Source organism: Leucoraja erinacea, chromosome 7 (genome assembly GCF_028641065.1).
Source record: "Leucoraja erinacea ecotype New England chromosome 7, Leri_hhj_1, whole genome shotgun sequence".
Lineage (NCBI taxonomy): Eukaryota > Metazoa > Chordata > Chondrichthyes > Rajiformes > Rajidae > Leucoraja > Leucoraja erinaceus.
Window position 1 is genome coordinate 34,129,283 of NC_073383.1, and position 17,820 is coordinate 34,147,102.

General features: G+C 42.1%; 1 protein-coding gene across 1 annotated transcript in view; it reads left to right on the forward strand.

Annotated features, from left to right (window-relative positions):
• Positions 1–1,115: 1,115 nt before the first annotated feature.
• The window catches only part of LOC129698864 (sentrin-specific protease 2-like), a 48,794-nt gene continuing 32,089 nt past the window's right edge, over positions 1,116–17,820 (forward strand). Inside the window, exons 1-8 of the mRNA XM_055638196.1 lie at positions 1,116–1,447; positions 3,951–4,006; positions 6,369–6,508; positions 8,695–8,770; positions 10,229–10,304; positions 10,983–11,103; positions 13,902–14,020; positions 15,686–15,771. Coding sequence (XP_055494171.1) covers positions 1,131–1,447; positions 3,951–4,006; positions 6,369–6,508; positions 8,695–8,770; positions 10,229–10,304; positions 10,983–11,103; positions 13,902–14,020; positions 15,686–15,771 — 991 coding nt within the window. The 5' untranslated portion in view covers positions 1,116–1,130. The remainder of the gene's footprint in view (positions 1,448–3,950; positions 4,007–6,368; positions 6,509–8,694; positions 8,771–10,228; positions 10,305–10,982; positions 11,104–13,901; positions 14,021–15,685; positions 15,772–17,820) is intronic.

Sequence of the window (17,820 nt, forward strand, 5' to 3'; positions counted from 1 at the left end):
CCATGGCCAACCAAGATGCCCCATCCAAGCTAGTCCCATTTACCCATGCTTGGCCTATATCTGTCTAAGCCATTCCTATCCAGGTATCTGTCCAAATGTCTTTCCAGTGGCATCACAGGGTGAGAGGGTGGTCAAAAAGACTTTTGGCACATTGGCCTTTATCAGTCAGGGTTTTGAGTATAGAAGTTGGGATGTTATGTTGCAGCTGTACAAGCCAATGGCGAGGCCACAGTTTCGGTCACCCTGTTATAGTACAGATGTTGCTTGGCTGGAAAGAACGCAGAGAAGATTGACAAAGATATTGCCAGGACTTGAGAGCCTGAGCTATAGAGAGGGCAGGCTAGGACTATTCCATGGAGCATTGGAGGATGAGAGGTGATCTTATAGAGCTGCATCAGGTCATGAGGGGAATAAATAGGACAGATGCATAGAGTATTTTGCCCAGAGTGGGGAAATCAAGAACCAGAGGATATAGGTTTAAGGTGAGAGGAGAAAGATTTAATAGGATGCTAGGGGGGTGGTGGGTACATTGAATGTGGTGCCTGGGAAGGTAGTTGAGACAAAAAAGATTACATTTAAAAGGCACTTGGACAGGTGCACGGATAGGAAAGGTTTAGAGGGATTTGGGTTAAACGTTGGGCTAGTAGAGATGGGGCATCTCTATTGTCGATTGGAACGGGCAAGCTGGGATGAAGTTCCTGTTTCTGTGCTGTGTGACTGTATAATCTGAAAGTGTACATAACTGTACCTAAACACTTCTGAAAACCTGGGCAAAGAAAATCTTTATTTCTCTATCTTGTAAATAACGTAAAAATGATGCGAGTACGGACCTCTTTCTCGCAGCAACAATGGTCGAAGTAAATAATTTAAATGGTTCTAAACAGGGGCTGGACAATATAAATGAGTGAATACTCTCGAGGGTTGTGGGTGCTGAAAACAGATTGAAGGCACCGGCGAGGGGACAAAGATCGGGACAGTCTCGTTGGCCTTATTTCTGCACCTTATGTAGCATCCAATTCTGAGTAAATTCAGAGAAGGCAGATATAATTCAAAGCCGATCTTAGGTATGCGGTCATAAAATGCAATTAAAAAAACTGCTGCCCCCTTACAGCCGGACGACCGCGCCGGACATGGGGTGTTATAGTTGCCCACTGACCACGGATCGTGTGAAGGGATTATTTGTACCGGGGTCTTCATTGCCAGCTCGGGCCTGTGATCACAGTGATGCATGGACAAGGCTGGAACAGTGCGCATGCGCCGCCCACCCCCCGGTCTCCACGGCAACAGCCGGCCCGAACCTGGCCTGCTCAGGCCTAGCCTTCGCCACTCCGATGTACCAATGGATTCGCGGCAACTTCTCTTCTGTCTTCCCCACTGGGTCAGAACCTCCTCCACCTGCCGCTTCTGAACGCAACGTTGCCGGCCTGCTGAAAAGAACCTATGAGAGGTAGGTGTCAGGAGCTGGCGGGGCCGTGGACGTACGGGGTGTTTTTCCATGCAGTTCGCCTGCAGTTCAGAAGCTCGGGCCTCTCATTGTGTATTAACAGCCAGTTATCTTCTGGCCCTGGCAGGAAATATAGCCTAGGTTCCCACTGCTGTTGAAACCCATCCGCAATTTCTATTCCTCTTGGCTTGATCATTCCCCATGCATTCTCGTTTGTTGCACCTCGCGGGTTATGGTCTATGTGTTGATGAGCAATTGAGACCAAATTACGTGACAGTTAGTCCCCAGCAAATACCTGCGCTGAAAACGCACTGCATCGCAACAGCAGGTTGTCACATATTGCGTTACAAAACTTGACTAAGTTGACCCATTTGCAAGTCTCTTTGTTCAATTAGATTGCCATTTTCCATTCTTTTCCTCATGGAGATTTACGAAAAAAGACATTAAAAGTACAATCATTGACCTCTTAGGAAGTTAGTCTGACGTTCACTTGTCTTTTTGATCTTTTTTGGAAGCGTTCTCTGAAGTGTCTTGGAAAAGTAAAATTGGTACACAAATTCGTTGTTTTTTTTTAATATAGTTAGAAACGAGTAGATAAATAAGGAGGCTTCATGGCAAATGTTACCAGCACATTAAACTGGAGACACAAAAGACTACAGCTGGAGTCTGGGCAAAAAAAAACTGTTGGAAGAACTCAGAAGGTTGAGGGACATCTGTGAGTGGAAAGGAATTGCCAGTGTTTTTGGCTACAACCTGCATCAGTACATTAAGCTGCGTAGTCTGTGTAATGAATACAATAATAAGACTTGCTTGGCAAACTAAATGAATAGGATGAGAAAAAGAGAGGGAGCATGAGAAAAAAGAAACAGAAAAATGATGGAAAAACTAAGCAGATCAGGCAGCATCCATGGAACGAACATAATGTTTCAGATGATGGACTGTTATCAAACCTAAGAAAGAGAAATAAACTAGTCCATGCAGCAGCAAAATGGTTGTAACAATGGGAATTTGTCTGATGGAATTAAGATGCATGCCAGGTGGGATAAGGTCGTCACTATGATTGCATAATATGTTACTGCTGTGATTTTGGTTTACTGAGAGGTACCCAGTGGGACAGAATATACATAGGAAATCAAAAAGGATGGTCAGCAGAGGTGGTTCTTGTACACACAGGAAGAAATATCATATTTGAAGTTTGGGAATCCACAGCTGCACATGCCCACATGCCCATTTGGAAGGTGAGATGTTTGAGATGGAGAGCAAGAAAATGAGCCCTTAGGCCAAACTCGGGGGGTGCTGTCCTGTGCACGGCTGCCCAGCCAGCAGCTGTCTGTCTCTTTATCTTTTTATTTTTTATTTTAGTTAGTTTTGTTTGGAGGGCTAGACTTTTTTTATGTGGGGGGTGGGGGGAAGGGGGAAACTACCTTTCAGGGTCCCTACCTGGTCGGAGAGGCGGCTTTTCTCTGGGGACCGCCCAGAACCTCGGCTCCAGTTGTGGAGCTCCAACCGGCGCGGCCTTGTTGGCTTCGGAAGCCGCGGCCTCCAGTGCGGAAGCGGCCGTTCCAGGGTTCCCAGGCCGCTGGGAGGACTCTCCCGACGCCGGAGCAACATCACCCGGCGAGAACGGCCTGGAACATCGGGCCTCCGTAGAGGCAACTGTGGAGGCCTCAATGGGCCCGACTATGGGTGAACTGGGGATGGGGACTGGACTTTGTGCCTTCCCTCATGGTGGGAGCCGTTGTGGGGGGATGTTCTTAGTGTTTAAGACTCTCATTGGTGTTATGTCTGTATTTTTTTTTTGTGTGCTGCAAAATGGCAAAAAGCATTTCACTTCACTACACCTGGGTGTATGTGAATGTGACTAATAAAATACCTTTGAACTCTTTATTGCTAATAAAGGTATATTTCTTGGTAATCACATTTGCCTACATTTGGCCCATATTCTTCCAAACCAACAGTGAGAAACTGGGTTATATATTACTTGGTCAGTGTTGAATATAGAATAATAGATCTTGTGGGATCTTTATTAGCTGGATAAGTATGCTAGATTTGGAAGATGAACAATTGAATCTCTATTTGGGATTATGGGTGGTAGGAAGCGAAGAGGGAGAAGGACAGGTCTTACACTATCTATGGTTGCACACAAAAGTGCCATGAGATGGGAGAATGGTAGGTGGTGAGTGAGATCAGACAAAAGAGCGACAAAGGAACTGATATCTTCAAAATGCTGGGAGGGGAGGGGAATATATGTCTGCTGTTGGAGCCTTGTTGGTCCAGATGGAAATTGGTAAGGATGATCTGTTGAACGTGGAGGCTGGTGGGGTGAAACAACAAGGGCAACTCTGTTCTTGTTCTTTTCAGGGGAAGAAAAGGTGAGAGCAGAGGCACAGGAAATAGATGAGATGCATTCAAGGGCTTTGTCCATTATGGTAGCGGGGAAGTTGTAGTCAAGGACATTTCTGAATATTGTCTTTTGAAGTAATGTTATTTTGGTCTCTTGCTCCAGTGTCCACACTTCCAATGATGAAATTGAATGGAAATCAGTAAAGAGGCAAAAGCTGGGTAAGCATTTTTTTTTAAAGATAATACCTTTTATAAAGTTAAAATGTATTGCATGATTATATTTCAATCTATGCTTCAATAAATTTCTGGTTTGACCATATCCACTCAAGCCACCCATCTACATATTAGGGAAAATTTGCAGTGGCCATTTAATTAATCTATTTTCAAGCTTTTCGGAATATGGGAGGAACCCAGAGCACCTAGAGAAAGCTTGCATGGTCACAGGAAAAATGTGCAAACCTAACATTGAACTCTGTCCACTGGAACTGTAAGGTAACAGCACCCTGCCACAAAAGTTGAAAGTAGGATAACTGAAATAACCTTGATTTTCTGGCGCATGCCCATTCAAAAAAGACATCTTGCGAGATGGAAGACAAAAAGCAGAACATGAAAAGTTTCAGACTGGATGCAAGCAACAAGGACTAAGGCAAATTGGAGGAGCAGCACCTCATATTTCGCATGGGCAGTTTACACCACAGCAGTATGAACATTGACCAATTTCAGGTAGTCCTTGCTTTCTCCCTCCTTCCCCTCCCCTTCCCAGCTCTCCTACAGCCTACTGTCTCTGCCTCTTCCTTTCCCCCCCCCCCCCCCCCCCCCCCCCCCCCTCATCAGTCTGAAGAAGGGTCTCGACCCGAAACGTCACCTATTCCTTCGCTCCATTGATGCTGCCTCACCTGCTGAGTTTCTCCAGCATTTGTCTACCAATGGTATAAAGATAATCTGTTTGAGGCATTAGGGCAGCACAGTGGCACAGCAGGTAGAGCTGCTGCCTCAGAACGCTAAAGACCTTGGTTTGATCCTGACCAATTTCCCTCGTGGACCAATTTCCCTCCTGGGATAAATAAAGTTCTATTGTATTGTAACGACCTTGGGAGTTTGCACATTCTCCCTGTGTTTGTATGACTTTTCTCCAGGTGCTTTGGTTTCTTCCCACATTCAAAGACATACAGTTTTGCAGGATAATTAGTCTCAGTAAATTGCCCCTAATTTGTAAGGAGTGGATGCGAAAGTGGGATAGCATACAAATAGTGTGAAGTGCTAATCAACTGGTCAAGTGAACATGATGGCCTGAAGGATCTGTTTCCATGTTATATTTCTCAATAAATCTATCTATCATTCCGTGTACTAAAAGATGAAAATTGTTTGGTGATACTGAGCAATGGAGCTGCAGTGTTATTGGAATACTTGGGTACAATTGCTGATGTGCACCTCTTCAAACCTCATCTACAGAATTTAGTGTGGCGGTGTGACCACTTTCACATCAATGAGACCAAGCACAGGGTAGGTGACCAATTCACTGGACACTTGTACCGTGTCTGACAAGGTTTGCTGGATCCCCTGGTTGTCAGCCATTTAACTCCCATTCCCATTCCCACAATGATCTTTATGTCCTTGGCATCCTTGATTGCCAGAGTGAGGCCACACAAACTGGACGAACAGCACCTCATTCTGAGTTAATCCAACATTTTGTGTCTACCTTTGGTGTAAACCAGTATCTACAGTTCCTTCAAGCAAAGCACCTCATTCTGCTTGGGTAGCTAACAATCCAATGGTATGAACACTGAATTCTCCAACCAAGCAATGCCTGCCAGCACCCACCCTGGTGTGCACCCATTTTCCCCACCATGTGCCAACCATTTCCCCCCCCCCCCTTCACCCTACTCCTTTCCCCTCCTTTGTACATTCATCTCCCATCCCCGAGTCCATCATCTCTCCATTTATCCCCCTCTTTCTCGACCATATTCACTTTCCTCCCATATTCGTCATTCCGGCTTTACATTTCATTTCTCTTCTCTCCTTATATGACATACTTTCGTCTCCTTTTCACCTCTAACCTTTGTTATTTACTTTGTCCATCTGCCGATCTACACCCTCTCCCCTCACCTATCACTTGTTAGGCTCTGTAGGCACTTAGTAGACCGAATGGCCTACTCCTGCACCTATTTTCTATTTTCTCTGTCTGGCCCTCCACCTCTCTTTTGCAGCTTTCTCCCCCCCCCCCCACACCAATTAGTCTGAAGAAGGGTCCCAACTTTCCATTCCCTCCACAAATACTGCTTGACCCGTGGGTTCTGCCAGCATTTTGTGGTTTGCTCAAGTTTCCAGCATATTTAGTTTCTTGAGGCTGCAATTGATTAGTGTGAAAAATCTGTGGGAGGTATTGCAGTCTGGATTTCATTTTGAAGAAAATGGCTTCTGGTTGCTATTAAGTATATTCTAGAGCTAAGCTGCAGGTATTATCTGACATCTGGCAATATGCCTTCAGCCAATGTAACGAACATGGAAAAGAGGGGTCAGAAGAGGGAAATGGAACAAAATTCAGTCACCAGAAGAAAACAAATTATTCTTTGTTTTCCAGATTACTTTGTAAAAGCAGTTAAAAAGTCTTTAACAGGACTTGTCAGCTATATAAAATCAGTGTCACCATTTGGCTACAAGGTCATGCAAGTAGAATCCAAATCCTCTGTGCAGAGGAAGTCGAACCAACAATTGAAACAGGTCAGTGATGTAATTAGTCAAACATATCTTTTTGAAAATAATAACAGGAACTCGCCACGCTGACTGCATTGATAGACACAAAGTGCTGGAGTAACTCAGCGGGTCAGGCAGCATCTCTGGAGAAAAAGGATGGGTGATGTTTTGGGTTGGGACCTTTCTTCAGACAGTATGCTGCCTGACCTTTGTGTCTATCTTCCCTATATACCAGCATCTGCAGTTCCTTTCTGCACATACTAATTGTATTGTCTATCTGTACTACTAATTATGAAGGTGGAAATTGCAGTGGAGATCCACGGGAGTATTGAAGCTGTTTCAGTCCTGTACCTTACATCCACTCCTTGTAGTATAAAATCCCTTCTGTAATTGTAGTAAAATGGAAATACGAGACTGCAGATGCTGGAATCTGGAGCAGAAAACAAACTGCTGGACTAACTCAGCGAGTTGAGCAGCTCCTGTGGGGGGTGAGGGGTGGAACAGAATAGTCAATGTTTGGGGTCAAGACCTTGCATTCCTTTCTGCAGACTGATGCTGCTTGACTCACTGAATTACCTCAGCAGTTTATAGAACAACACAGAAATAAACCCTTTGGGCCACACTGTCTGTGCTGGATATGATGCCGGACCAACCCTTTCTACCTGCACATAATCCATATCTCCCCCCATTCACTGCATATCCATATGCCTATCCAAAAGTCTTTTAAATGCCACAATCATATGTGCCTCCACCCCAGCCAGTTTATTCCAGGCAATCACAACGTCCTTGCAAGTTATTTTTTTTACAGATTTCATTTAAACTTTAACCCTCTTGCCTTAAAACTATGCCCTCTAGTATTCGATATATCCAATTTGATTTTACGTAGGAAAATTGTGCTGACTGTCTGTCTCTCATAATTTTATATACATCTATTAGGTCTTCCCACAACCTCCGGTGCTTTCCAAATCCTTCACATATTTCTGTAATAGCACCACCAGAACAGCAGATAACACTCCAAATGTGGCCTAACCAAAGACCAAAAAGCAGCATCACGACTCTCTGTCTCTAATACTAAATGCCCCGACACTGAAGGCAAGCATACCCTATGCCTCCTCTATCTATCTAGTTATGGATTTAGACTCCAAGAACCTTCTGCACATTAATGCTTTTAAGGATCATGACATTTATTGTATATTTTCCTCTTGCATACAACCTCCCAAATTGCAACACCTCATACTTAGTCACTCCATTTGCATTTCTCCTCCCATTTTAGTAGCTGATCCATATCCCTCAATATACTTTGACAGCTTTTCTCACAGTCCACGCCCCTAGCAAATTTGGTGTCATCTACAAACTTGCTAACCAACTCTCTTCAAAAAACACAATCAATTTAGCATGACCTGCGCATACAAAGCTGTGCTGGCTATCCCTAATGAACCCATTCTCTTCCAAAAGAATTCTAAGAATTCTCTCCAATAGTTTCCCTACCATTAATTAATGAGGCTCACCAGCCTATAATTTCCAGTCCCTCTTTGTTACTTCAGCACATCTGCTTTTAAGAGACGAGAAATGGGAGAAGTGTACATGAGTGTGTACACTTCTCCCATAAGAGTGCATGGCCTCATTATTTTCAATGATTTTTGTTTTCCATCTAGTTGTTTCTACAGCCGGGCACTTTGTGAGAATCTGGTTAATAAGTGAGAATCTAATCAACTGAATTCCACAATGTTCCAGTACCTGGGCCTATAACCTATCAGAATTCTGTTGACAAGTGTTTCTTTCATTCTGGCTTGCATCTTCACTTGCTTTTTTTTTTGTATCTCTGGGGGAAAAAAGGACACAGATTTTCCTGAAGCATGGACAATGCTCTTAATACCATCCTACCAATGCTGTTAATACCAGCTATCATTCACTTGAGGAAAAATCTATCTGAAGATCAAATGTGACGCAAAACATGGTCTGAGCAACAGTGAACCCTATCCCCCTGTTTGCTCATGAGACCTGGAATACCTACAGCACGCACCTTAAAAGCATTGAGGTTTAAATGGTGGTTAACTGCAAATATACTATCTTTGAAAATCGTGAAAACTTTGCAGAAGAGATGTCATTTTTGAGTTTTGTGGGTGGCAAGAATAATTCAGTTATTGGTAGTGTTTCGCAACGCTCACGTTATCTCTATCTCATCACACACTAATACATCTACCTTTTTTAAGGAACTCTCCTCCTCCCTGACTGATCTCTGTGATTCCAGTTCTCGGGAGCCTTTATCAAGAGTGGATTTAAAGTTGGGTAAGTTCAAGTATACATTGAATGATACAGGACATCTCATAGTCTGTCACTTATTTGTTTTTAATACTCTCTAACTTTTTGTGTGTATATTGAAAGCTTTTACATAGAGGTAAGAATGCTGCTCCCTTTCAGGTAATAATATCCGAGATCCTGAAGGGACAGGTAATATCAATAACCAATCATCCAGTCACTCGGCACTAGTCATTGACCAAAGATGTGCAACCTACTATTTCCATTTTTCATTAGTCTTGGTAACAATTACATTTAACACAAATACCTGTGAATGCTGGAAATCTGAAGGAAACATCAGAAAGTGCTCAACAGGTTAGACAATTTCTGAGGTTTACTGAGTATTTATGACTCCAAACCCGAAATATTACCTATCCATGTTCTCCAAACATGCTGTCTGACCCGCTGAGTTACTCAAGAACTTTGTGTTCTTTTGAGTATTTCTAGAAATTTTGTGTGATCCTTTGCTAAATCTCTACTGTTTTAGAGGGCTCTCTGCCTCAGCTTCGAGTTTCTAAGATTGATTTAAAACCTGAGGTTGTGATGAAATTAGTACTGAATCTTCCTAGTCATTGAACACGGAAACAGGCCCCTTGGCCCAACTCAATCATTCCAACCACTCAATCAAGTTGCCTAACCAACCTAGTCTCACTTGCTAGCCCCAGGCCATACCCTTTCCTATCCGAGTACTTTGCTCAAGTGTTTTTTAAATGTTGTAATTGTAACTCTACCATTTCCTCCGGCAGCTCATTCCATATATGCCTGTGAAGAAGTTGTTCCTCGGGTTGCCTTTAAATTCTTTCCCCTCTCACTTTAAACCTTTGCCTGGTAAAAACATACTCGTAAATCTTCTTTGCACTCTTTCCAGTTTAATGGCAACCTTCCCACAGCAGAGTAAACAGAACTGCATACACTGCTCCAGATATGGCCTTCTCAATCTCTTGTACAGCTGTAACAAGACATACCAACTCCTGTCATCATTATACTGACCAACGAAGGCAACCATGCCACATGCTTTCTTCATCACCCTGTCTATTTGTGGTGTCACTTCATGGAACTATGTACCTGGATCCCTAGGTCTCTGTTCCACCACACTGCCATGGGGAAAACCATTTACTGAGAAAGTCTGTGTCTGGTTTGTCTTACCAAAATGCAACACCTCACATTTATCTGTCTTAAAATGCATTTGCTATTCCTCGGTCCACTTTCCCAGTTGATCAATAGCTTGTTGTAATCTTAGATCACCTTCTTCACTGTCCATGTTATCACCTACACATCTTTCAATTATACACTCTGTAATTCAACATTTGGGACTTGGATCATCCATTTGACCATTGTGCAACAATATTTGAAAACCTCTATGATAACAAATAGAAGCTATTACTTGCAAGGTTGGACTGGCCTAAGGTTACTGGTTCATGTTTTTTTTTTGGTTGCTATTTATTTCAGATGTTGACCAGGAGTTAGGGTGGAGGAATCATGGAAATGAAAGAAAATGGCAAGAATTTCACAGGATAAGGCAAAGGTAAACAGAGCGTGATATGTGATTAAGTCACACCACCTTTTTCGTCTGTTTCAAAAGAAACGTTTCTGTTTGCAAGTATTCCCTCAGTGACATTGTGTGCAGCGAAACATTCAAAGCTTTTGGGCATTGGATGGGCTATTGTTGGTACTTCTAGAGAAAATGTGTTAAAATCATAAAGGAATGGGGTGAGGAATCAAAATGTATGTAGACACTGTAGACACACAGGTGAATTTGAAATTAACAAAAAATCACAATTTGTGCAAGTGGTACTACTTGCTTACATTTTGCATTCATAAGTAAAATGTTACGGAAAATTTGTGACCCGAAACGTTGCCTATTTCCTTCGCTCCATTGATGCTGCCTCACCCGCTGAGTTTCTCCAGCAATTTTGGCTACCTAGGAAAATGTGTGAGCTTGACTTGCCTTTCTTTTTAAAGAAATCAAGACTTTCTCCTACCTGAAACGTATTTCTCTTGCTGTGATCTAAGGCCAATTCTAGCCAGCTTCTCTGGCTGTATATACAAACTTAGGGTCATCAGTCACAACCTTTCATTGTGTTGGCTATCTTTTCATTGGCTCTGGATGGAATATTATGGAATGGTATTTCTAGATAAGATGTGAAAAGCATCAGAAAGCCAATTGGGAATGGTTTTCAATTGTGCTGTTTTTGTCCGGCAGAAAACTCTGTGAACCTTCTAGAGAAACGAGTGAGCTGCTGCCTTTTCCTCTACAGCACCGCAGCCTTCCATCGACACCACCACCAATCAGGAATGATGTCAGGTGTGGCACTCTGAACCAGGTAAATAATAGGTCTGAAGCAATATCAGGTTTTTTTGGCAATTCTCAGCAGTTATGAGCAGTGCCTGAATAGACAGGATTTGTTTTCCTTGGAGCAAATGATGCTGAAGGAGATCAGATAGAGGTAAACAGAATTATGAGAGGCAAGGGCATGAGAGACAGTTAGAAAATGTTTCTCCTTGTCCTAAACCTACTTTCCTCTAGTTTTGACATCTCTGTTATGGTGAAGAGGTTTGGTTGGCATACACTGTGTGAGTGGAGATGAAGGCACTTCAGTCACTTACCTCGACGGAGATGCGACTTTTTTTCCTTGTGACATCTTTGCCCCCCTTGCGGCCTAAAAACAGGTTTGGTGCGGCCTTTCCCAGAGACCGGCCCAGAGCTTCAGAAGCAGGCGCGACGGACTTGTTCCGACCGCCGGCCTGCAGACAATAACATCGTGAAGCCGAGGTCTGCGGAGCCTCTATCTGTGGGCGCGCCGTGGACTTTCCATCACGGAGCGGGGCGATTCTTGCCAAGGATCGCCAGAAGAAGTGCTCTGACCACCAGCCTGCGTCCCATAACATCATGAAGCTCACGTTCAAATTTATTTGCCACATACATCATTAGGTGCAGTGAAATTTACCATGCAGCGTTACAATTAAAAAAGGACATAATACACAACATAATTCGACACAGGCATCCACCACAGCATTCTTCACTGTGGGGGAAGGCAATACAGTTCAGACAGTCCTCCTCCTCCTCCCTTGTTCACCCATGGTCGGGGCCCTGACCCATCATAGTCACTGCTACGGATGGCCTATTGTTCAAGCTCTCTGGTCGGGATGGTCGGAAGGCCAACGTCGGGACAGGTCGAGCACGCGGAGCTCCCAAATTAGCCACCTCCTTACTGGAGACCGCGGCTTCCAGATGTTGTTGGCTGCAGGCCGGCGGTCAGAGCTCTTCTACGGTGACCCCCGGCGAGAGATCGCCCGCTCTACGATGAAAGGTCCTGCGGTCTCCGGTAAGAAAGTGGCGGATTCGGGAACTGCAAGTGAGTGTGTGCACCGATCCGTGTCGGAATTTTGATCATCCCGACGAGAGGGATTGTACATCGCGCCATCCGAAGCAGTGACTACGGAGGGTTCATGGCCCCGACCACGGGTGAACAAAGGAGGAAGATTGACTGAACACAATTGCCTTCCATCACAGTGAAGAATGTTGATTCCCCTGTGACGGTTGTTTATGTTAAATTCTATTGTGTATTGTGCTCTTTTTGATTGTATGGTAACTCATTTCACTGTACCTTAATTGGTGCATGTGACAAATAAATTTGAACTTGAACTTGAGATACTCTCAGCATATATCTGGGCAGGTACTTGAATTTCTGAAGTTTAGGAGGTTGTGGAAAAAGTGTAGGTAAATGCAATTAACATAATGAGATATTTGATAGATGGCATGGACATGATAGGCTAAAGGGTCTGTTTCCATGCTGTATTGCTCAGACTGGCTTGATATTCAAGGTTTGATATCATGGAATGATGATGGTGCTCAGTGATGATAGTGGGACACGTTTTTTTTTTTAAAGAGCTGCACCAGGTGGCATCAGGACCAATAACACCATCTGATGTTAGGAGATGGGAGTACTGATTAGTTCCTGCTGGTTGACTAAAGTTTGGGCCATCAGATTTTTAATTACCATGTTGAAAAATTGCTATTATTGGCATAACATTTGTAAAAATTGGAACCATGCAAGAGACCTAGGCTCAAAGTTGCAGCCTGAATGGAGGTGTTCAGCAAAGTGATTAGCCATCATCCTTTTTCCAGTTAAGATTTTTATGGCAATGTGTTTAGCAATTAGCACCTTTATGAAGAGACAACCCAACTAATAGTGTAGTGGACTGGAACTGTCGAATAACTTGTGAATTTGCTGACTTCATCAAGAAAGCTAAAATAAATCTGGTCGAGAAAAGATAGGTGCAGCACTGAATTCAGGCTAGGGTTCAGGGGATAGAAGAAGAGTTTTTAGATTTTCTGCACACACCCTTTCCACACCCAGTCCATTGATTCTTCTGATTCATAAACGTTGAAATGTGGTGATAAATGTATGCGATCACCTGGAAAAGGGCAATGATCCAGATCAAAATCAAATTGGAAAAGGCATCTGGGAACTTTTACTTAATTACTTTAGTAGATCACTCTAGATCCAAAGGACCAACTTTGTGTTCAAGGTGATGTGACAACCCCACCAGGAAACATGTCCAGCTCATTCTTGAAGGAATTCAGTGAATCATCATCCACTGCATTAGATCAACAGTTGTTCCAGAGTTCTACTTTCCTCTGGGAAAGAAATGCTTCCTGACATCTAACCTCGATCACATCATGCATACTTAACTTCATGACCCTGGCAGTGCAATTGGTGCATACTGTAAACTAAAAAGCAATAGTTGCCCTTCATCTTATAACCACCTATATCCACACCTGTATAATATTGAGCCCCAAATCTTCTTGGTCCATCTTGTTATTTGCAATCTGAAGACAGTAAGGGTACAACATTTCATTGTAAAACACCTGCTTTGAAGAGCAAACTGTTCTTGGTTCCTATGCTTGGTGGTCATCCATGAGCATACTGTTCAGTTGGAAATATTCATATGTTGGCTATAGTAAAGATGAGCCCAATGGATGAATTGTCTGGTGCTGATGATCTTGATTTGCGAATATACAATAGTGCCGTAATGCACTACTTTTGTGTCTGAACTTTGGGAAAGGAGAATTGGTGAGGAATGCTCAGAATTTAAATATTGTTTTATATTCTTTCAGCAGAGCACAGAGAAGAATGAGAAGGAACAGTATAAGCTCCTCCTGAGGCTAGTAGCTGCAGGATTAGAGAAAAAGTCTGAGGAGCAACCCTCAATTTCTGCTTCCAAAACAACACATGTGTTAGTATCAATGATTACTATTTTCATCTGCAATGGTAACAACAAGTTTTATGCTATGCCTATAACGAGTGCAAGACAGGCCGTGGAGCAAAGCATGTTTGTCTTAAAGTTTGAAACCAAGGCGTGAAGTAGTAATGGATGGGTGACCAAAAACTTGGTTAAAGAATTAGATTTCAATTATTGTTCTTAAAGATTAGAACAGAATGTTTAGGAGAGGAATTGCAACTAAAATTAGGAGTGATCAAAAGGCCAGAACTAAAGGACTGCAAAGTTTTCTAATGGCTGCAGCATTTCAGGTGAACCAAAGATTGGCAGCAGTGAGACATGGTGTAATGTGAAAACAAAGCTTGCAATTTTAAAATTGAAGCATTGAAGGAATATGAAACTCTGATTAGTTAGTGAGTTCAATTTCGACTACAAGTGGAAGAATTTTGGATAATATTGTGCAATTTAAAAACCCATTTGATTCACTGGTGTCCTTAAGGGAAGGAATTTGTGTACCTTTAGTCAGTACGTGTAACTCCAAAACCACTTAACTTTGGAGGTGTGCACGATATATCCCAGCCTTGACTAGTGGCATGCATATCCTGTGAAGAAATACATCTGATTCATCACATTTATCCTGATTTGTCATTGTCCAGTTTTTCAAATATCCTTGCATAAGCTTGTCCTACTGTCCTTGCCCTTTACATGCACATTTACTGTGTAGATTTAGATTTTATCCTTTAATAAAACCTTATCAACATAGCAGATTTGATACTCCCTGGCCAATTAACTACTTTGTATCAAGGTTGATATTTTAATTAAATGATGCAAGCATAACCATAAATTTTAGCTGTCTGGTTATTTTTCTTTAGCACAACTAAAACTTATCAAACTGTATGTTCGTGTTGATAAAAATACTCCCATTATTGAATGGTTGACAGGAGAAAAAAATATTCCCTGTAAAATGTTTATAACTTCACTCATCAATGTATTTGGGATTGAAGGTCAGTTCAGACATATAAATGCATTGTATGTATAACGTTTTTGGTTACAAGTAATGGGATTTGTACCAATATGCAAGGTAGAAACTGGTAGAATCAGTAGTAATGTGACGACAAGGAATAAAATAGTTAACAAAATCCTGACCAGGTGCAGGAAACATCAGGAGGTAAGAAGATTTTATTCGTTTTTTCTTTATTAGACTTGAGGATAATTTCAGCGGTGTTTCATATCTTTGTGGCTGGAAAATGACACAGTTGGATTATGACATTGAAAAATCATCTAAAATGATCAATGTTAGTTTACACCACTGCAATCAGTTAAATAATTTGGTGCCTGCCTTTTGATCAGAAAATTGCTTGTAAATGCTGAGTATCAGTAAAAAATAGATATAGAATTGTAACGATCTTTAAAACAAAGTGTGATTAAGTAACACAAAATAATTAGATATTGGAATCGAAATTTCTTTAAAAAAAAAATAATATTCGTGAATATGATTGTTAATTGAAAAATGTACATTGTCTAAAACTGTTTGCCTGATTTAGTTTTTAAGATAAAGAAAAGCTTTACATTTGAAAAGTACAATTTAACCAGAAGACTCTTCTTAAATATGCGTCTATTATTATTTTTAATGTTACACCATATTTCTCAACCTGCTTCATGCATATTGTCTGTTTTCAGTTCAGCCAGCACCAACTGGGCAGGATACAAAGAAAAACAAGGCAGCTTTGAAAATGATCCATTATCACTCAGATTGGGTGAAGTAGGTGAGCACAGCTATTTTAGTAACTGTCACTGAGAAAGGTTTACGTTTGATTATTTTGTAAAATGTTAAAAGTAGCTTAGTTATGTGCAGGAGGCAAGAAATAAAGATCATAATTTGGAAATCAAAATAAAACAAAATGCGGATGCTGGAAATCTGAAATAAAAACAGAAAATGCTGGAAAACCTCAGCAGATTAGGCAACATCTATGAAACCAGAAGCAGTTAAAGTTTCCGATTGAAGATCCTTCAGCAGATCATTTAGAAACATAAAAAATAGATGCAGGAGTAGGCCTTGCAACCCTTTGAGCCAGCACCGCAATTCAATATGATCATGATATAATCGACTCATTCTTTCATCATACGTCAGTCGCGCCATCCCGGGAATTAACCTGGTGAGCCTATGCTGCACTCCCTCAATAGCAATAATTTCCTTCCTCAAATTTGGAGACCAAAATTGCACACAATACTCCAGATGTGATCTCACCAGGGCCCTGTACAACTGCAGTAGGACCTCATTGCTCCTAAACTCAAATCTTCTCGCAATGAAGGCCAACATGCCTTTTTTTTACTGCCTGCTATACCTGCATGCTTACTTTCAGTGATTGATGTACAAGCCCAACCTGTCCCAAGTCACCCTGCAGCCTCTTAGCATCCTCCTCGCAGCTCACACTGCCACCCAGCTTTGTGTCATCCGCAAACTTGGAGATATTATATTTAATTCATTTGTCTAAATCGTTAATATATATTATAAACAACTGGGGTCCCAGCAACGAGCCTTACGGCACCCCACTACTCACTGCCTGCCATTCTGAAAAGGACCCGTTAATTCCTACTCTTCCTTTCTGCCAACCAGTTCTCTATCCATGTCAATACCCTACCGCCAATACCATGTGCTCTAATTTTGCACACTAATCTCTTGTGTGGGACCTTGTCAAAGGCTTTTTGAAAGTCCAGATACACCACATCCACTGGCTCTCCCTCATCCATTCTACTAATCCTAAAAAAATTCCAAAAGATTAGTCATGCATGATTTCCCCTTCAGAGTGAGCAACACCGGAAATTGGAGGAACAGCACCTCGTATTCCGCTTGGGTAGTCTGCATCCTGGTGGCATTAACATTGAATTCTCACAATTTTGTTAGCCCTTGCTGTCTCCTCCCCTTCCTACCTCTCCCTCAGCCCTCGGGGCCCCTCCTCCTTTTTCCTTTCTTCTCCCCACCTCCCCCCAACCCCCCATCAGTCTGAAGAAGGGTTTCGGCCCGAAACGTTGCGCATTTCCTTCGCTCCATAGATGCTGCTGCACCCGCTGAGTTTTGGGCCGTGTTTCTCCAGCAGTTTTGTGTACCTTTGATTTTCCAGCATCTGCAGTTCCTTCTTAAACACCAAAATTGCGTTGGGGTGCAGACAATAAATAGGATCCAAGAAGCTCCAGTATGATTTGGAAAAAATTAATACATGGCAGATAAAGTATTGTGAAATTATCCACAATAGTTTGACAATGGCTGGATGCAGATTATTATCTGTATATTAATAGATTGGAATAATGATGTTCAATGGAACTGTGTGTCCTTGCATATCAGTTGATGAATGCAAGCATGCAATTTTAGCATGCAGTTAAGAAGACAAACAGTATTTTGCCATTCATGTCAACGGTCCATGTAAAGGAAAAGAGATAACTTTCTGTGATTATGCAGAGCCTTGGAGACCTAATTTTGATTAAACTGTTGATTACTTTTGTCTAGTTATCTAAAGAAAGATGTTTTTGGTGTGAAGGAAATGTATTGAAGGTGCAACATACTGATCTCTGGGATAGCAGGCCTGACATTTGCAGTACGATCAGGTTATTTGCAGTAAGATCAGGGGGATGGGGGTGGAGTAGTTAGTTACCTGAAGTTGGAGAATCTTTCTCTGACTTGTAGTCACTTGATTTTGCTGGGCAGTTGAATGTTCTAGAGATTTTGATTTCTGCTCCATATATTAAGGGTGAAGTTTTCTCAAAATTCCACTTCACTTTCACCTCTGTTTTTGTCTATTTCAATCCCATTAACTACT